This window comes from Numenius arquata, chromosome 8 (genome assembly GCF_964106895.1).
Source record: "Numenius arquata chromosome 8, bNumArq3.hap1.1, whole genome shotgun sequence".
In the NCBI taxonomy this organism is placed as follows: domain Eukaryota; kingdom Metazoa; phylum Chordata; class Aves; order Charadriiformes; family Scolopacidae; genus Numenius; species Numenius arquata.
In genome coordinates, this window is record NC_133583.1 from 52,928,149 (window position 1) to 52,949,967 (window position 21,819).

The 21,819-nt window shown below is 41.8% G+C and overlaps 1 protein-coding gene across 1 annotated transcript in view; it reads right to left on the bottom strand.

Annotated features, from left to right (window-relative positions):
• TRABD2B (TraB domain containing 2B) overlaps window positions 1-21,819 on the bottom strand; it is a 296,015-nt gene that overhangs the window by 8,412 nt on the left and 265,784 nt on the right. Inside the window, exon 6 of the mRNA XM_074152243.1 lies at window positions 12,424-12,693. Within this exon, the coding sequence (XP_074008344.1) occupies window positions 12,424-12,693 (270 nt within the window). The remainder of the gene's footprint in view (window positions 1-12,423; window positions 12,694-21,819) is intronic.

Below are 21,819 nucleotides of genomic sequence, written 5' to 3' on the forward strand. Positions count from 1 at the left end.
GCCCATCACTCCTTTCCAGACAACTTCAGAATGGTGTAAAAACACAGAACGTTGTAAAAACCAATAACCTTTGAAGCACACCCTCTGAGTAATTACTCCATTCCCATCTAATGACTTAAAGATGTTATAGTCCTCTCTGATTTGGCAACAACAAAGATTTCGACCTTATTAAAACCAGCCCGTCAGGAAACTACATGTCATCCTTTAAAAAAAGGGAAAAAAAGAGGGGGGAAAAAAAGAAATTAAATTCTTTAAAATCCCTGTGAACAATAATTCAAGATACTGTAGCTGAAGACGCATGATTTGTTGTAGAGTGTCTGGGTGGTCCGAGGCAGGAGATGACAACATTAGCTCTTTCCTTTGCCCTTCTAAGAAGTCCTTTGATGATTCTCTAATATCCTAAGAATATCCCCCCGTGATTCTGCACTGGGACGAGGCAATCATAGAGACGGGGTAATGCATCCCAGTTTTACTCGGGGCCTGGCCCTTGCTAAGAAGGGATAGCTCAGAGCCCTTTGTTTCACCAGTTCTGCAGAGACATCTGAGCCAAGATGTGCTCATGATAGTCTAAATAGTGATGTGGGCTCAAAAACATCCACAAACTCATCCCCACCCACTGCACACATCTGGTTGTGTACCTGATTTGTATGCGCAATTAAGGCACTCATCATCGCAGCTCAAATAACCAACTGCTTGTTTCACTGGTCCTTGGACAGATAATGATTGCAGTTTTTAAAGCCAAAGTAAGCAAGAACATCAAGGGTGCACACACAGATGGGCTTAGTATTGTAAAAATCTTGCCAGTGGTGCAATCTGTGAAGATTTTTGGGCAACCTGATGATAACAACACATAGAGTTCATCTGATGGTGCTGCAATCAGGTGGTTTTGAACCAAATCCCAAGCATGAGCAGGATATCTATCTTTTGCCTGTATTTTGCAAACTGCCTGCTCTCACCAATACAGCCCCCCATGCAAAACAATTTGCATTTTTGGGGTGGTCAAAGCCATAATCCATATTATACATCTTGGGCTCAACCTTTCAATTAATTAGAACCAGAGTGACTTGGTCTGCCCTCTCCTATGTGCACTCAAGTGTTTGTTTGGCATTGTGTGGGCCCTATGGCTCAAATATTTTTTGCAGATGCACAGAATTAGCCATGCATGTTTAGATGTGCTTGGGGAATACATACATTCATAGAGATGTATATATTTGACCTTGTCACTTTCTTGTTAAACACTGTAAAAGATATCGACTTTCCCCTCCAGATTTTAAAATGATTTAGAATAGGCAGTAGTGGGGTAATACCTAAAACATCCTGTCAAATTAAGTATTTTCTCCAAGACTGTTCGCTAAGACACACAATTATTTCAGCTAAGAAGATGCCTGTACAATGTATTAAGGAACAGAACGAACAACCAAAATATAAACTGGCTTAAATGGATGTCCAATATACTGCATTTTTCCATTTGATTTTAATTTTATTTTTCCTTCTCCCTGTTCTTTTTCCATCTCCGCGTAAGAGTTTTTCTCTCCGCTTAGTCGGTATCACATTTTTCTCTCTAATTCACTGGGCTCACTTTACTGCTTGCTGCTTGTATTTTTCCAGAGTCTCTTTTAGTAAGAATAAATAAGGTTGGGTCAGATCTTTGAACCTGTTATTTGGAGCAGTATTGAATTCAAGCTTGTTCCACTTAACAAAAGCAGTGGCTTCTTTTTCTTTCCAACAGACACATTCTCAAAATAAAATTAAAAAAAAAAGCTTCATAGGGCATTATCTACCAGGCAGAAATGCCAAGGACATTAAACTGCTGCATTGCCAACAAGGCTTGGGTTCCTTCTGCTGCTTGCGAAGCAACTACAGTGATACCAGCCACAGCGTAAACTCCTTCTCCCCAAGCCCTTCCAAACCCTCTGAAAGCCCAGAGATGCCACCAGTGGCTCATAAAAAGCTGCTTGCTGGCCTGCAGGGCTGGAAAGGCTGAAAAAGCTTTCCCTGCCGGGTGTCATAACCCAGACCCTGAAGCGTCTCTGCAGAACTGAGCTTTTGTGAGCATGGTCTGCACCGCGTCCCTTCACGGCAGTGCTACTTGAGGCATCCCCGACACCCGGCAGCTCACAGGCTTGGCTCCCTTGCCTTCCAACGTGACTGGCTCTGGCCCCAGGTATAATGCTGACTTTGTTCAGTTAAGTTATTCAGGAATTGTAAAGAGGAGATCTGAGTGAAATCGGAATTTGGCCTGGCATTTTCATAATTGCAGGAACCCGGCTTTTACAGCATTATACCTGTATGAATTTAAATAAATCCTATTTCTCCTTCATCCCAGCGAGTAACTGGAGTTAGACCGCAGCTAGACCTTTGGGGTCCTGCTGGGCTTTCAGGATGAAGCACAGCCCAAGCTGCCGGGAGTGTCAGGGAATCAAATTTCCCCCTGTTTGTCTCTACAATGAATCTGTCTTCTCAGATAAACCCACTACCACAGTATAACTGTAGTTAAACCCTTCTTAGAAACCAACTGCCCACCACAACAGTAATGTCATCCTCCCTGTCATACTTTTCTTCACTTAATTTCACAGGGCACGAAACTCACTAGTCAGAAGGGGAAGAGCAGAATCAGAAATAAATCCCATATCCCTTACCCTCTTCCTCTGGACTAGCGTTGACAGTGTTGTGTGTTTGCATTTCCACTGAATTTTAAAGACTTTTTATTTTTCTCTATGGTAACTCAAGTGCCTTCACTGGAAGATGAAGTTTTTTACATTTTAAGGATTTTATCTAGCTCTGCCAAGTCTGGAGCTTTACCCTGAGGAAGAGCAGATTTGCAATCTTTTGGGGCTTAGATACTGCTAGTTATGAAGATCACTCAAATATATAATAATTCCAATTTAGGGTTGCAGTGTTTGAGAAGAAGTTTGGTCTGGCTTTTATATGGTAAGTGATCTTGTCAACACATCTGCATATCCCCGGGGGCAGAGAGGCAGACAGCCATTAACACAGCAAGCAGTGTCCTTTCAGAGGTCCCATCCTCAAGCCAAACCCAGCTTTTGAGACGACTCTATTAACTTTTCTCCCTGATGGGTGCAGTGCAAGGAGCAGCCATGGCACGGATGGGTCTCTGCTGCTTCCACAGCCTGAGCAGTGGGGAAACGTCTTGCTCCTGACCTCAACACCTCCAAACCTGATGTGTACAGCGTTCCAGCCTCCCTGCAGGGTCAGTGCTGGCTGCACCAGCCTAAGGAGAAATTTAGTTCACTCTGAAGAAGACGGAAACAGCCACATTTTGTCAGTTGAGCAGTGCTGTAAGTAAGGAGTCTGAATATGGGGCAGGCCATCGCCCTGCTCGATAGGGAAAACACAACACCTGCTAAAGGAAAAACACCTCTACAAAGAATTGCAATTTAGGGAGCGCAGGTGCTTTACTACCCACTTCTGCGTTTATGGAATCCAACCCACCCTGGGCATGGGCCCACTCAGCGCTTCTTCCAGCATCTGCAACTGCAGTCAGCCTTGCAAATTTAACACAAACCACACTCCTCACCCACCCCAAACAGCAGGGTAAAAGCGCTACTGTGTACTGAATTTTCTCTGCCTGTTAAACCAGACAACTTATTTTTCAGCTGAGTGAACGTAGAGTTTTGTAGAGTTGTGTTAAATTGTATTTCAGACTTAGAGGAATTCCCTTTACCTGAGGGTACTCGGTGCATTTTCCTTTCTTATCTGTTTGATAGAAGCCAGAAATATGGTTTTATTTTTTTTTGTGTATGCAACAGACAACATGCCATGAGGAGTCATAGTTAAAGGCTCCAAGGAGCCAATCCTCAGAACATCTGGCTAGTGAAAGCCCTGGATATGGAAAATATAAATGTCAAGGCTCATATTTATAAATTGGAAGGGCCATGACGACATCTGCTAACAAGCTTTCTCCCAGAGCCCATTTGCTGTACATGGTTATTCACAGGCAACAATAAACATGTGCATGGATCACACGCGCGGTCTGCCCTTCCTTTCAGTCACCGAAGGAACACACGCTCCAATAACACACAAACGCTCTGTTCTCACAACACAGAAATACAAGTGTTTGCAAACCTCACAGCACAGCTCTTGCATACCAGACCACAGTGGGATACACTGCTGGAATGGACTAAAAATAGCTGGAGAAAAAGCCTTGCGTTAACACAGAAGACAGTCAAACTCACTTAGTGTTAACTCTTTCGGCAAAATAAGCACCCTCCTTTTTTGCCTCACTCCACAGAAGACACTTTGTACTACAGGTCTAGTCCTGAAACCTTATTTTTATGACTGAGTAGTTGTGGATGGGAATCTCAAGACTTAAAGGAGTCTAACCTAGTCAACCGTGGTGGCTCAATATTAACATTGAAACAAGCTATAGGTAAAATAACTTGCTTCTACTTTTATACCCACAAACATTTTCTCCAGCTTAATGTCAACCGTAAGTGCATTTCTGATGCCTAAGAAATAAAAAAATTGATCCAATGCATAAGCGTAATGATTTTGCTAACAACTTATTATTGTGTCTAGACCACAACTTATTATTGTGTCTTTGCCCCCAACACTCCTGGCATTGGCCGTCATCACAGAGACTGCGCATTGGTCATCATCACAGAGACTGCCCACGAGGCTGCCAAGTTCTCAAGAGAAGGAAAAGCATCAGCAGAAAGAGTGTGGACTGCTTTATGATGTCCATGAATTTATTGAAGCATAAATGAAGCCAATGTTGACTGTCTTGTCCGGTCTACAGTGTTCTTGGCCACACATACATCTGTGTGAAAATGGTAGGAAAAGCAAAGAAGATGAAATGACATGGAGAAAATCTACCTCCTGGTTAAAAAAACCAAGAAGGATGCCTAGCTATGCCTCCTACTTACTGCAGTCTGCAGTAATGACAGATGGCAAAGACATGCTAGTTACAAGTGAGATGTGCCCCCCATCTTACAGAGGTTCTGCTGAAGGCTGTTGGCTCCAAAAGCCCACATTTTATAGGCACGGACTGACTGCAAAGTGCAGTGTTTGGAGCATCACAGCCTCCTGCAAGGTAAACTCAGAGAGGTGGAGGTGAATGCACAGGTCTGGGGATGAAGATGGAGATGCTCAGGGGTCCCTTCCTACTCCTTGCTCCAGAGCCTATGCCAAGCACATGCAGCCAGAGTTAAAAAGGGCACATAGAAAGAGTATTGGAGAAAGAGAATATTTAAGCAGAACCATGGAACTGAAAAGTTAATTGGTTGTCCAAAGTCAAGAGGAGGCCTGGCACTGGGCAAGGAAATGAGACTGTGCTGGCTGAGAAACAGCGGAACAAGTGGGGATGCGCATCACGGAGGAAGAGATTATCATAACTCAGCAGCTGCTCCTTCTTGAAATTGAATCCTAAGCAAACATTCTGTTCATGCTGCATCAGACAGATCTCAGGTGGCTTAACAAAGCTAGCAATGGCAGGGCTATGTTCAGCACAAGTCAGAAATACACCAAAGCGGGGCAGATACAAGTATGTAATATGGACTATCTGTACTCCATGCATATCATATGAAAAGAAGAAAACAAGAAAGCAAGAGAAACCTCTTAATACGTTCCATAAAACATCCTGCATTTTATTTTCAATCTTAATCAGCATTGAGGATGAAGGAGCAGAAAGTGTTCTTGGATATCCAGTGCTGAAAAATACCTCACTGTTCAAAAATCCTAGCTTTCATGTGTTCCGATTTTGTTTCTTGCTTGCCTTCAGAAATATGGATTTAATATTCATGATGGATTTAAATTTCACAAAAATAAAATACCTAATGCAGTATCAATAAAGAATTTAGTTTCATGAAATAAAATTGAAATCTATATATAAATTATGTCTCTGTTTCCAAAAGACTTCCATGTTCTTTATCTCTAATGATTTTGTTTTCAGGTATTTATAGCTTTCATTAAAATAGGGTATGCATACTGCTTCATATTAATTGTTCATACTGGTAGGGAGACACTTAAGTAATAGTGAAAGTAAATATGCAAGGGCTTTTTTTTTTTTTTCTTTATCTGTGTTTGTTCCATCACACAGTGGCAGCACATTATAGAGAACAACAGGCCAAAGTAAAACATACGTATCTTTCTATGTGTCTAGCAGATGAAAGTGTGGCTGCACATCTTTTCAGCCCCATCTGGAGGATAACAAATGAACTCTTCGACTTTACAAGGGGAAAGAAGTTATCACTCATAGCCAGCTGACAGGGAAGGCCTATTAGCATGGGGATGCTAGAGTTTTGGACATGAACATCAGGACTTCCCATCCATTACTGCGATGCACGAGAGAGTTTTGTGCTGAGCCCAGGTTTCACAGCTTTAATTAATACGTTCTGTGCACTCTGACCAACCTGATAATCCAAGAAGCCTCAATAAAAAACATCTAGGGAGGGAGGATATGTCATCACTGTATCATATGTTACAGTCAGGAGATTTACCTCTTATTTATACTGCACTGAGTTATACCGTGCTGTTATTTTACTTCTACTGGAGGGCTTGCGTACTTGGGGCCGAGCAAAGGGCACGATGAAAGAATTGCCAACCTCAGTGCTTGTTTAAAGGAGGCACCAAGCCATCTGGTGGCAGCAGCATCTGCTGGTTTAAAGGAGGCACCACCACCATCATCTTAAAGGGGGATCAAATAGAAACAGTAAGAAACTAAGAAGGGGGAAATGCAGTATTCCCCACACTTTGCTATCTGCTCAGAAAGAGCTGAGGATGCCTTCACAGAAGCAAGATATTGCATGGTCAAGTGAGGGATAAAACACGGGGAGAGTGTTTCAACTGATCACTGCAATCAACTGATGCGCTGCTTCACTGTCCAAAATGTCTTCTTCTGGCCACTGTATATCCACCAGAGTTCATAAAAAAATGGACAAACTAAGAACAGATTTTAGGCCAGTTGAAGATATAAAGGTTCTGCTTCCACCAAGGAACCAGGAGGGAGTGTTTGTCCAGGAAGTGTTTTGAGACCACTCAGGGTGACAGAAGGGTCTTGTACTCAAGCTGTCAAACCATGAGATTTTTCTGATGAAAGTATGTTTCTGATGAATGAAATATTTCTCCACGATGCCATGGAGACTACAGACTGGGGGCAGTCCCTGATAGGAACTGTGATCATGAAAGTTTCCTGAGAAGAAAATCCTGCCAGGAGAACAGCAAAGGAAATGGTAGACAGAAGTGTTGGATGAAAGCCAAGGGGCCACACAACACAGTTAAGCCCCAAACAGCAATGAGGTGTGACAAGGGAGGGAAGATGGGACTCCAACACACCTACGCTCCCACTGTTCCTGGCTGCTGGAGGGGTCCCACTGGGAGACATTCACTATAATGAGTTAGAAAGGTCCTGAAGCTGCATCCTCATCCTTGGTTGAACACAGGGCAAATAAATGCAATGGTGGCAACTGCTTACCCTGCTGCACAGAGACAGGCCAGAGGAGGGAGTGATCCCCCCTCCCCATCAGCGTCAGTAGGCATGCACTCTCCGAGCAGTATCCTTACCAGGGAGGCGGATAGAGTAATTTAAACAAACAAGGCCCCAGTGATGGAAATTTCAAGCTCAAAGCTACCATATGGAGGGAAATCATCTGACCACAATTTACCTGTTAGACTTCAAAAGTGTCTAGGTCTCCTCTAAAGAAAAGCAGCCTTTTCTTTAATGAAGTTAAGTACTGTATTTCAGCACCATGTGTTGTGAAAAGGAAGCAATTTGGATTCATTTACTGAAATTTACCTTTCAGATGTATTTAAGTGAAATTAAAAGTTTGTCTAAGTTGACAGAGTTCTGTTTTCCATCACTGCATTGTCTTGAAAGAAAGGATAACAGTCTAAGTGCTTAAATTCCTTCCAAACTGATAAGGTTCACTCTATACAGCCACACTTTGTGCAGCTTATTACACGTTGTCTCCCTTCATCCATCATCGGTATAACTTTTTTTTGGGGGGCCTAAAATAACTGTTGCTTCCAAAATAAATTGATATTTGTGATGTTATTGCATTCATCTGCGGTTGAATGGTCAGCACTGGGCTATCAGAGAAATGCCATTTCCAATTACAGGGTGAATTCATTTCATTTCCCACTAATGGCAGGTTTTGCAGGGGCGAGCTTACATCTGGGACAAGAATTTCTTTTTTTTCTCTTCTGATAAAAATTATCTTCCTTTAACTTCTTTCCTGTGTAAGTGAAGCATCAGTGTGCCCTCAGTGTCTTCCCAAACACCATCTTCATTCAGATTTCCTCCTCGGCAGTGGGAATGAACCTCTGAATTTGCCCCTTATATCCTCTCTAATTCCTTCTTCCATCACTGTATTTCTCTCTTTCACATCTCCCGGCTGCCAATCGCTCCTTCCAAACCTCACACCTCCCAAAACACCCTGCCAACTACTAACTCCTCTCCATCCCTCCCTTTTCCCCAGGAGCTTTCCTCTCACCCTGCCTTAGGGCCCTAAGAGTTAACTCGTTCCCCCCCACAGCTGGGAGAGGTTCTCTGTTCTCTCGGGCTGGTTTTGTTTGTAGCCTTAAACTGTTTGCCCACTGGATGTGATCCTGATCAGGTGTGATCCTGATCTGGGCTTCACTGACTACTCTGAAACGTCACAGACATTCCTCTACTCTTTCAATTAACCGAGCAGCTCATCCTGAAAAGCCAGTGAATATTCTGTAATTAATTATATCTATTAGAAGGGAAAGCTTAGCTAATGCAGTGACAACAGGAACAATAACACACTCTGTATGCCAAACTGCAGGCTTCCAAGTCCAAGGGTTTTGCCTCCCCTCCCTGCTGCCCCAGCTGGCTTTTGGCTATGGGGAGCTAGCTAGGACTTAAGCTTTGTCTAAGTTCAAATTCCTCCCAAAGACAGGCTTCAGATCTGCACATTTCTGCAAAATCAAGTAGTTAAAGAAAAAATCCCGCTACTTGAAATCTCCATTTAATTTTGATTCTTGACAAACGTTTTCAAACACAAACTGCAGCCAGGCAGGACGTTTTCCTTTTGTTTAGATTTGGGGGGAAGGAGGCAGAAGGGAGAGGAAACCACACATTTCATCAGCATTTTTTATTTTTTAATAGCCTTCAGTGTAGCTGATTACCCAGGAGATCAGCAAATCTTAGCTCTGTCAAAGACAGGGAGAAGACAGAGCAGAAGCTTTCTCATCCTCTACAGGGCTACTAACCCTCCAACACACAAATCTAAACACCGTCCACTCAGGGGTGCCAACTCAAATGCCTCAGCTGTTAAGACAGAACAAAAAGGAAAGGACAATCTCCAAGGTATAACTGAAAGTAAATACTAACAATGATGTGTGACATTAAATGATGACTCATTTTTCACAAGGCCAGTTCAGATTGTAGCCATAACCTCAAATCAGACCCGAATGACTGTGTGAGCTGAAGTCTTAGTGGAACCATTAATTATGGATTTCCTGGCTTTTATAGGTTGGAGTCAGACCTTTGATGTTCCTTTAAGATTGTTCTTCTCTGTTCATTTCCTTTGTTTCTGTGTTGGTAGCTTAAAAAAACACCCCAAGATTTCCATGGAAGTCTATGAGATAGCCTAGAAATGCACAGTGCATAAAAACCCTGCAATTCATGGCTCATAAAGTCCTCTAATCCATGGTCAATAAAGCTCTGGAAAAGAGCTGTAGTCACAGCTCTGACACACAGTCATTTCACAGTTCAATGAGGTTCATCCACGAATCAATAATCTGGTTTAAATTTGCCTGGATTTGTCCTGCACCTGTATATTTCTCTTTGACTTTTCATGTTGAAAGGCAGCTTAAACAGCTGAATTCTAGAGACCTCGCATGGAAACAATGAGTTTTATGCAGCTTTCACCCAAAAGCCATAACAATGACCCAAATCCCTCTACTTTGTCTCAAAGGTGAACAAGTTTCAGGTGACAACAGGTGAGTTAGGAAACTCAAACTGGAAGAAGAACCATTTGGAAATAGAGCTCAAGGTAATACTATATGCAAAGACCTCAGTTCATATGGAACATGGAGGGCCTCCAATTTAAGTATATGTAAATGCACAATGGGTCTATGGGACAGACCAGAGTATGAACTTCTAGTACACTAATTATCCTCCAGAAATGAATGCTAACAGTCTCACTGTTGAGTGCTGGTGAACATTATTGAGGCAACACAATATAAGTTGACATGCTTCTCTCCTGCACTGGTAAGACTCCATTGCCCATATTATTAGCCATCCTTGCTGTTTCTTCCCAAAAATGATCATGCCACAAAGTCTGGTGACAGGCACACATTTCTGCTCTTTTCTTGCCAATCAGAAAGGAACCAGTTAGAGAGAACTCACTGTTTATTGCCTTGTGCAAGGTCCAGCTTGCAATTAATGCTGATGAAACCCAACTGCCAAAAGCACAACATGCAGCAGCTGGTTTATGAAAGTTGAGACCCCATCCAATTTATGGGGAAACCAGAGCTGGTTGTGAGTCTCTGATTTAGCTGAGCAGTTTGTATTTTTTGTTTTGTTTTGTTCGCAGGAAAACACCAGAAGTTACTCCAGAACTGTAGAAGCACTAAAACCATCTGAAAGCACTAAGACAGACTTCCCTTCTTGCAGCCTTTCCTCATTTCTAGGGCTCTGATCTCCCACTAGTATCTCCCTAGGATCTTTCAGCAAAGCAGGCAACATACAGCGTCTGGTTCATCACCAGTGTGGTGGGAACAGAAACTTGTGTTTCCTTATCCCAATCTCTTTCCTTATAAAATGGAAGTAAAGGGATAAAAGCTTTTGATTCAGATGAAAACTCACAGGAGCACAGAGTGAATAATTTAACTCTGATCTGGGGAACTACCCTTTTAAATACTTTTCCTAGGAACATTTTTTACTGAAATAAAACGAGCAAAAGGCACAAAAAGTCTGCCAAAGCTATGCAAGCACCACTGCTTTAAACCCCCAGCTACATATTTCCACAGCCACATCAGGTCCAATATCCAATATCCTTTCTGGATAGATAGGATATGGGCAGGAGGATTGTGCCAAGCTGCCAGGATCTCACCAGATCTGACCATTTAAGCACCTCAGTTGTAAGACACATATTGTGAGCGGGACCAGATGCCCTTGTGAAATGCTGGGACATCATGAGACACCACAACTTGGCTTCCCCCAGGCAGAAGAAAGATAAAAAAATCCCTTGTTCTCAAGGTAATCAAGCATGTAGGACCAAATGTCTTTTAGCTCATGCTTGAACATCGCCTGTGGAGATGATCCAACCACTGAACACACTTTAAGAAAAAAACAGGTGAATCCAGATCTGATCCTTCTAATGGAGGCTGGCATTAACCCCAGAAACAGCCTTACTACATTAAGATCAATATGCACCACCTTAATAAAAACCTTTACATCACTCACCCCAAGAATATAATAAACTACAAGAAAAATGATGCAACTGCTCCATTAAGCAGAATGAATAAAAGAAAAATAATGTCCCAGAACACAAATATGCAGAGTTTTTTCCTTAGCAAACAGAGAAGACTCTGAGAGACTGACTCATTTTACTTGCAAGGCACTTAAGTGTTATGAAAATGGGAATAAGAGTAATGCTCAAAGACAATCATTACATGTATAGGCAAACAGCCAGTTTCCAACAGATTATTTCATTCCTTTTACTTGTTAGCAGATCTATAAACATCATGGCTGTTTATATGCCCATGACTTGGCTTGGATAAAGGCACTAAGAGCTTTTCCAAATTTAGAGGTGGGAGAATAATTACCCAGGAATGCTAAAAGCACACATCAAGAAGCCCTGGTCAAACATGAAGGCTCTTATTCAAACACTGAACGGGAGTTTTTAACCTCAGACCAAGACTGGCATTGCCACAGAAATGTGCCTACCTCCATTCTCTTCACATAGAGGCCTTAAAGTACTTCATTTTTGTCTCAGTTTTCTGTTTTCAGTGCAGTCTGAGATGTTAAAACCTTTCAATCCCAGAACACAGTTAAGAAGATTGAAAGTCAGATATGTCAGGATCTTAAGAACTCCCAAGAATGTTCTGCATGGTTGGAAAATGGGCGAGTCTTTGGGCTGAGAACTGACAGTAAAGATTGGAAAATAATTATTGGAAGAAAGAGGGCAAACTCAAAATATTTTCCATCATCATTTTTTCCCTGTTTTTACTCTGACAAGTCTTTGTTTCTGTGTATTTTAAATATTCCAAGCATTAGCTTTATTTCTCTTTACTTTTAGATCAAACATGCCTGTAAGCCTTCCTCCTAGCTCTTTATTATGCTCTAAAACCAGCACCTCACTCCCTATCTCTTCCATGTAGCCTTTCTCCAGACCTCCTTATGGTCTAATCAACACAAGCTGGGATCTGTAATGAGCAGCTAGTTAGGAGACGGCAGGCAGGAAGAGGACAGGGACCACAAAAGATGTGACTCACCTGTCTTCTATCCGAACCCAGAGGTCATTGAACTGCCTCTGGCGATGGTGTTTGTGCTGCTTCTTGTGCCATTTCTTCTGCCGGCCAAACTCTTCCAGCTGGCTGATGCTGTCTGGCAACAGGAGGTGAGGAGACAGGCTGTCTTCTTCATCCATCTGCAGGGGCTTCAGGGAAGGAGAAGTCAGTGGGACCTGCTCAGAAAGCTGAACAGCAGGCAGGGCTGTCGCTGAGGACCCTTCTAAGGCTGGGCTTGTCTTTGTTGTCCGTGAACTGTAAAACACAACATTTAAACATTTGATGAATAAGCAAAGGGTTGTGCTAAGAAAAAGTGAAAGCAGAGGACTGCACTACTTGGAGGGTGCTCCTCTGCTAAGAGGACAAGGAGAAAGGCTTTTGCTCCGGGGCAGCAACTAAAGACAGCAATGGCATTTCCCAGCAAGCTTTCAAATAAACACTAAACTGAAAGAGAAGGAAAAGGCAGTTTGATACGCTATTGCTGTTTTCTGGCATTTTAATGACTTCTTACAAGCTTTAGAGGCTGTGGTAGGGGTCAACATCACCTTCCCGCTGGGCTGAAGGTTAAATGGCAAAACTGTGACTCTCCGAGGAAAACAGATACCTTAACAGCAGCTGATCTTAAACTAATGAGATAACACTAGTTCCCTTCTTCTTTTTTTTTTTTTTTTCAACTTAGGATATCATCTGTGGAAAACAAGCCATTGCTTTGACTGCAATAATAATTATGTTTGTTCATCTAAGTTAGGAGTGGTGACAGGGAAGCCCAGACTAATGACAGAAGCACAGTCTAATAGTGAGGCTGATGGGATGGGATGTACAAGACCTGAACTCCAGCAGGTTTTGTATAACGGAGACATGAAGCAAAAAAAGGGGTAAATGAACTGTCCAAAGCCACCTTGAAACAATACTGCCAGAGCTCTTCACTCCTGTTTGAAATACTACCACCTCTCACATCTGACTGGAACTATGCAGAAAAAGGCCTTTTATTGTTTTCATCTTCTAGAGTTTCGCTAATATTAGACACAAGTCAATACAAACTCTCCCCTTTGATATGTGGCCATGTCAACTTGCATTTGTGAGCTAAGGTATCTGAAACAAAAATCTAATAAACCAGTAGTGGCACAAAGTGATGTTTTTTCCCCTAACTTCAGTAGAAGTTCCTATTTGGTCTTAATTGCAAGAGAGGAAATTTTTCTGTCTCTGGGATGGCCCAATGAGTTGTAGGTAAAGAAAATGGAAGAAAATTAATAGGCAATATGAAGCTGTGGTCTGCAAAACTATTTCTATTACATGGATGCTATGACTTTTATGACAGAAACAATTAAAGCCACGTGAAAAGTTTTGCCTCCTGAGTGAAACCAGTAAGACATTTTAATGAAAAAGTAATAAAAAATCCTAAACTTCATTGGTGACAATGTACAAAATGTGCTGCAAGTGAAACCACATGTTTCATTTATGGAACATTTTGTTCTCTTCCAAAAAAGTCACATCTACTACTAATGGCAGCTTTTTTTATTTTTTTGAAGTCCATTACAACAGCAGTCAAGATGGTCATCTCTACTTCCACTGCATCATGTTTCACCCAAAGGCCCTTCCAATAGCTACTGAGAATTAATCGTTGCTACTATGAGACTCCCTGGCAAAAATTACAGTAACTTTGTCACTTGTAGCCAACAGTAATGAAGTTCTTCAGAGATCGTATGACAGATACAGTAAAGAGATACACTTATTTAAACTAATTTTAAAATTCTCCAAGGTTGCTTTCATAAATAAAATGCACAAGAAAATCGCTTATTTTTCCTCTCTTTCCAAGCATTCAAACTCTCAGTGAGTTCTTTTCAAACCCATTCATACTCACTCCGTGCTCTGTTCTACATCACAGAGAGGCCTACTGGTTCTTGATTTTTTTCCCCATTAAGACTTCCACGATTCATGTTGAGGATGAGTTTTCATCAGTGCATCGACTGCAAAGCCATCTTCAGACTCATGTAAAAGGAAAGGCTCTCATAGGTTTGTATTGGGTGGGTCCTCGGGCCACAGCAGACAGTTCTTAATTTTTATCCAACCACGATGGATCACTGAAGCCATGTAAATGCAGCCATTTAGCAGCTTGAAAGATAACACAGTGGAAACTTGTATAGGACGGGTTAGGCAGGTAGGAAGGACCTGGACCAAGCATCTACACCATGTGGGTAACTGCAATGGCAGCAGGCAGCAATCGGTGGCAAGGAAGCCCTGACTTCATCGCCTGCTCCACTTACGCCAAAGCAATGAAAACACAAGCTGCTTGATACTGCCCAAGATGATACTGCTTGTTCTGGTACTGCTCTAGATACGTCTGCTCGTCACTATGTGGTGTGAATTCACCCACGTCTTCCTGGCAGATAGGCCAAGCTGTCCATCTGCACGCTGGGGAGAAGAAGACTACCCTGGCCACAAAGCTGTGATGGGCAGAAACATGTGAAGAAGGCAAGAACATGGAGCAGATGTGAGAGAACTCAAAGTCAACAAGCAATGTGATCATCACAGCTGGAACTGAGCTGTCGCCAAGATTTCTGTTTTCATTGATTTTCTTCTCCTTGCCACTGAAAACCGTGCTTCGTGTTCTGTGGTCAGTAGTTCCCCGAGATGCTGAAGGTAGGAGCAGTCCTCACATCAGCCCACATCTGCCAGGTCAAGGCTGGGGCCGCCATTTGTTCCTTGAATGGTCTTAGAGACATCTGAACACATACTTTCCACCTTTTAACACCTACTATTTTGTTACATGTGTTTACCTTGCTCTGAGCGCCTAGTAAACTGGAACCAGTAGAGAGGTGTTTTTATGGGTTGAGATTTTAGAAACCACTTAAGACGACTGGCAGCTCACTTCTTATTAAAATTAATGAGTTTGGGCATCAAAATCCCAGTGGTGGCTTTGAAAGCTTCGAGCTTAATTGTTTCCACTACCATCACATGAGCCACAGGTTGTAAACTCGTTATTTCAGAACATTCTTTGGGAAGAGAATAAATAAACGCTGAAGAAACGTTAAAATGTTGTAACCTAAAGAGGGTTATAAACTAACCACTTGTACTTTAGAGTCGATGCACGGGGAATAGCTCCACAGTGGCAGCTGTATATTACACTTGGTCAATACTTGTTCCATTATTCCTGTACAACTAATAATTACCCCAAGACCTAGGAAGGACAGTTGAAGGCTGTGTGTTGATACATGCTTGCTTCTTTCAAAAAAATGAATTTTTTTTAAAACTATTCATAAATCTAGAGACCTGGTTGGTTTCTAATCTGATCATCATCTGACAGACATTCAACCAGAAGTAAAATCAAAACTTTTGATCCCACAGAATATGGATATTTAATCCAAATTTATCGTAAGAATATTTACCTATTTTAATTCAAGGCAAGGTAGACTTCCTATCAGAAGATGACTTTCCCATTGAGTTCAGTAAAAATCTTATTAATACAAAGGGCCTGAATTTGTTAATATTCTGGATGCCTCTCCCCCCAGAAAAAGACAAAAATCTGCCATTTGCCATAGGATACCTGGACAATAGATCTCCCCATTGCGTGAAGCTTTACTGTTAGATTCAGCTGATCATTTTATGGACTATTTCGTGCCTTTCCTTTGGTCTCAGTCTCAATGCACTCTGTTAGCACAGCTGCACTGTATGAAACCATGGGGATATAATATACTTTTTTTTCCACTCCTTCACTACTGCTGAGACAGCTTTTCAAGATACATAGCTATTTTTAAAGCCAGAGAAAAAGCAGGGCTAGTTCGCAGTTTGTGAGGCCACCATGCTTTTTCTGAAGAAAGAGTGAGAAAGTACCACCCAAATATCTTGGTCCACACAAAGATCTCAGAGGTTTTTCGTGAATAACTTGATACAACTCCAGGCTTAGAGGTTCCACCCATTTTTAAATCTATCATTCCCACATGGGGTGGTCTTTGAGAAACTAAAAGTTATTTCAGGCCCTTAGGTGGGTTTTTGTCATCTCTGACCTTAATTTCCTTCCCTGGGATGCACAGTTCTGCAAAACAAGTTCTCTAAAATAATGGAGTCCAAATAACAAAACTTGGGAATCTCAGCAAATATCTTGCATGGCTTAAGGTACAGAAAACAGAGTGAAAACAGGAAAACATTTATTCTTGCTAGTTCTTGAAAACGCTTAATCTACAAAGAACCCTGTGGTTTTGTTTCACTTCTGGTGAAATCTGCCATCCTTTTCTAATTCTTTTCAAGAATTAAAAGAACAAAACAAAACACACAAGTTGTTTAGGCTGAGCCGCACGCTCCATTAGGCTGTCTCAGCATTTCCCTCTCCGCCTTGTGGTCTCTAGCGTTGCTCTGTGCTGGCACTGACAATAGAAAATTGACTCATCATCAGGACCTGCTAGGTTTATCGAGTGGATCTGGTCAGGAAAATGACATTAACATCATGAAGTCCTGTAATAACTTCTTTTCCTAATTTCCAGACTTAAAATTGCCCAGGGACCACTTTCATTCAACCCCAAGCCACCTGGCAGTCTGGCCATGCCTTTTTCCCTGCCCAGGCAAGCATCTTCCCACCTCTCACAAACCAGTATCCAACTTCTGCAGCTCAGAGGGTCGTGACCGTCTCTGGGCTTGATAACCTCTTCTGTAGGGCGAATCAGAACATCCAAGTTTCATTCCTACTCTGAACAGCCTTTGCGAATAGCCCACCTTTCCCCACTGGTGGAGCCTGCATGGTGTTAACACCACCTCACACCACACCTCATCCTAAACAATAGGGATTTTCCCAACCACTGATTCACCGACGATTGTCTGAGGGGAGCATCAGGCAGGGCAGACCCCTTAGTGGAGGGTCTCTGCCCTCTGCCCATTGACCCTGCCAGAGTAATGCTAATAATGTTTGGGGTGAGTCCCATCAAGCCTCCCCTGGGCTTCAGGAGGACAAGGACTTTGCCCTTGCTTTAGCTCGAGAGAGGACATGCCTTTGCTGACCATACACATCTTCCACACAACTAAACCATCCATCAATTTCTTCAGTAATCTTGCGGTAATGTTTCTGTTCCCTCAGATATGTGCAGAATCTTCTAAAATGTGAGTTTGCCAATTTGTTATTTGCATCTTGTCTTTGTAGTGCGAGCAATGGAAAAGTTTTGCTCAGAAGACTGCCATGCTTTGCATGCGCTTCCAAGTACAGCAACATCCCTGAGGTTTTCTTGCTTCAATTTTCAGAACTGTCAGACAAGGAAAGATTTTGTTTCATCAAGAGAGAAGCTGTGGTGATAGCAAGGAATGTGTGATGTGGCAGCTTTATCCTTATGCCACCGTTCTTGGGATGCACCCGGATGACAGCCAGACTCTAAGTTAAGAGCATTTTATTATAGACGGATTCTCATAAATTCCACCAGTTTGGGAGTCTTTGTCAAGGCAGGAATTCGTCAGTCCCTCGCACGCATCCTTGCTCCCCTTGCCACAGGCCACAGAGACATCTGCTTCTTGCTTGTTCTTTTTCCTTACGCATCTCTCAGAGAAAGCAGTCATGCACACCCACAAGACGGGCACCAGAATGTCCTGTCCCACAAGAATTTTTACATTTTTTTTCTCTTCCACACCAGGATGAAGCTCAGATTTTCAAAGCCCTTGGGAGAGCAGCAAACAAAAGGAGAACAGAAAACCAGACAGAAATCCTAACCCACCCCAGCACAGCTTATAGGACCTCTTACTAGGGACGTGAAGTATGGATTTAGACCATGGTCTCTCACACAACCAGGTGACACCAGTTCATAGCACCATGAAGTTCAGCTCCTTCAAGATGAAAGCATGTATATATATATATACACACACATACATACTTTTTTTACTGCAAAAGAGAGTAACTCCAAAGAAGAGATCGGAGAACTAGATTGTCCCCATACCTAACTCATCAGGTAAGCGCCATAAATTACTGAGGATGAACTTGGGCTCAAGAGACAGCAAAAGAGAATACCTGTGAAATCCATGATTATTTATTCGTCTCATTGGCTTAATTATAATGAGGTTATTTTATGTAGAATGCAATTGCCTTAGGCCTGTATGCTAAAGTTAAAGCACTTATATTTCTTAACAGAATTTGGAAACAAAATGTTTTTTTTTTTCAGAGTCGACTACATCTCAACAACAGTTAAATTAGGTTAAGTAGTTAAATTAGATTACAGTCCACCCAAAACTTGGATGGTATCTCTGGACTCAGAATCCATGTCAGAATATTTCTCTGGGAAGAACCACTGTTGTTCAAGAACCATGACCTTAGTTTGAAAGGGAATTTGGTCCTCAGTATACACATAGATATGTAAATCCTCAACTCTGTGCATAAATGAAGTGAAAGTCTTGTGAGGTCAAGATATTCCCATGGATGGTGATGTTTTCCCTCCCAGTTTGAGAAACTATAAAATGAGAGAAGCAAGTAAAACTTTTGTGATCTGTCCCATTTCATTAAAAGTGGAGCTAATCTGAGGCATAGGAGAAGAAATGCAAACTCTTTGCAACTTGAGTGGTTGAATTTGCTGAAAAAGAGAGGACAGCTGAAACATTTGTAACGTGCCATTTCCACATTTTAATATGAATTCTTTCATTTCAGAAAAGTCAAAATGTTTCATTTCAGCACTCTCTGAACAAAGCTTTTAATTTTTTTTTTTGTCTTCTGTTTTCAAAGACTTAAATCCTACAAAGTGGCTTCTTTTGTTTAAAAATTGATCTCAATTAAAAAGAAAAACCCAACTAATAAATAAACATGACAAAAACCAACAAAACCCAACCCCTGCCTTCAAAAATGTCCTCAAAATGTTCCACTGCAGTTTCCTCTGAACTTATTTCCCCTTCTTGTCTTTTTGGTTCAGTTCTTGAACTGAACAATCCTTTGTTCACGTATCTTTGGTGTAAACTGTGTAAGCCGCACACTCCAGCCTCAAATGAAGGGCTGTGTCCACAGAGGAAGGATGGCTTGACCCTCCAATCTTGCTTCTATCTCTCACGTTAATAGCAAATAAGATCCTTATTGTGGCACACAAAGCGTCACCTCAAACTCCATTCCCTAAATCTTCACTATCTTACTATCACCATACAAATTTATTGCTAAACTATTTCTGCCTGGGTAGTTTGGTTTAAGCAAAACACTCATAATACAGTTATCTTTGGTACCTCACTGTCTTATGAAAGTTGTTTTTAAAGCTCCTTAGACAGAATATCTACTCCACAGATCAAGATGGGCTCTTTTCTGCTCAAGCACCCTGGTTCAACATGGGAGCACTATGCAGCTGTCCTGGGACATCTGGTTCGTTCTGGAATTCTACTTCACAGAGGAGAAAAAGGGCTTCACATTCAAATTGTAACTCCTTTATGTCCTTGTACCACTGAAAGACTTGCCACGTAATGTTAACTGAAATGTTACAGCTTCTTCTGAGAAATTCCTGAGTGCTGACTTTGCAATGAATTTTCAGTGTTTCTGCTTTTGCTCCCTGATTTTGGACAGAAACAAATGCTGCAGTATCAGCATTACCTCTGGAGTGAAAATCCTGACTTCTGTCCAAATTTGCCATTTCTGCTGAATCTAAAGTGATGGTATTACACCACAAAAGAAGCTTTTAGGGTTACATTTTTATTGAACTGGAATATTTTAAAGCTTTATTCCACACTTTTTTTTTTTCTGTTATTGCTTGAAAACCATTAGTAACAAGAGTAAATATATTGCTCTTTTCTTTTAATAACTTTTTAAGAAACACATATATATCGCTGTAATAAAGAACAATGGTGGACTTATTACTGGACAACGTAATCTCTGTTTCCTCTTTATAAACTCTCCGATCTTTATATGTTTCTTCGAGGTGATGTCATATTAATTATACACAGCAGATTTTTCAGGTGCTGGAAATTAACTTCCATCATTTAACAGGTTCTGCAAAGCAAAAATTCTTATCCAGTTTGGTCCAATCTATAATGCCAAGTTTCTTTAGGTCTAACTGTGACCTTTGCGAAGTTTTGGGTTGGGCTTAGCTTTTGGGCCAGTTCTGATTCTAAAGCATACTTACAGTGGTTTGGGCAGTGTCTGAGAAACTGGACAATGGTGACCAAACGCCACCACCTCATCTCAGCGGTTACAATCTCAGACTCAGACATTGGTTATTCCCAAGCCACTCCTGATCTCGGTTTACGCACAGAAAAGAAAGTGGGTATGCATTTGTTCCATCCCAGTAGTTGTCACCCAGACAGGTTTCAAGACTAAGCAGCTGACTGACAAAATTAAAAATCCCAAACTGGCTGCTCAATTTTGATTCCTCAGTAGAATTAAAGCCAATACATAACTGTTGTCTGTATCTTACTCATTTGCAATCCAAACTGAATTCTGTCTCCTTTGGGAATTGGTGTCCCTTCTCTGCTGGATCCTCCGGAGAGAAGAAACATCTGCAGGAGTCCATATTTTCCATCACTTCTTAAAAAAAAACTCTCTACAGACACATCAGCTGAGCAAGGTACCAAATGCTTAGCTTGAGGGACTCAAACGTTTTCACAGACTTGAACTAAGGGCAGATTATTCAATGTATGCCTGGTGTTTTTTCCTGTACTTCCCTCTGATGCTTTTGAAGCTGGGCCCTGGCAGCGGAGATGAGATACTGAGTGGATCACAAATCCGTACAAGCATGGCAACTTGTCTTCCTTAAGTACCTTGTTCAATCCAGGCTCTTACAATTGCAAGATGACAGATAACATAGGCACATAAGTAGCTGCTATCACTAGAAGGAGAGAGACATGGACCACTTAAACTGAGCAGCAGGCAGAAGTGTGGAACCAAAGAGCCATAAGAAGCCCATGCCTGCAAGAGATCCCACATCTCTATTACACTGAACCCACTTTTCCTCTCTGTAGCTGACATCGTAAAACATCTGATCTGCTTGGCCACTGATGGCTGCTGAGCTAAAAAAAGAAGCACAGAGCCAGTCTGCCTTTCTCCAAAATGCTGTTATAGCCCATCGGCATTGTTTTTATCACAGGGCCCGAGTGTTTCAAGAAAAGAACAAAACAGCTGTCAGAAAACGTATTCAGACAACACTTCAGCCTGTCTGTGGGCATTTTTACTGTGTGGCAATAGACAGAGCCCTTGAAACATGATGAAGGCAGGAGAGTTCTTCCTCCAAACTCCACTTGCTTTAACGTCTCATGTTGTTCTATCAACTCCAATGTTAACGGACTTCACATAAGGTCTCTATACATATTAGCCTGGTTTCACCTGGGGTCCCTCTCTGAAATGATGAAACTGCTTGTATCAAATACTTATTTCTGTCTGACAAATCTATCCTTCATTAAAATTACTCATTAATGAAGCATGTACATTGCTGCTGAAACCTTAAGGAAGAA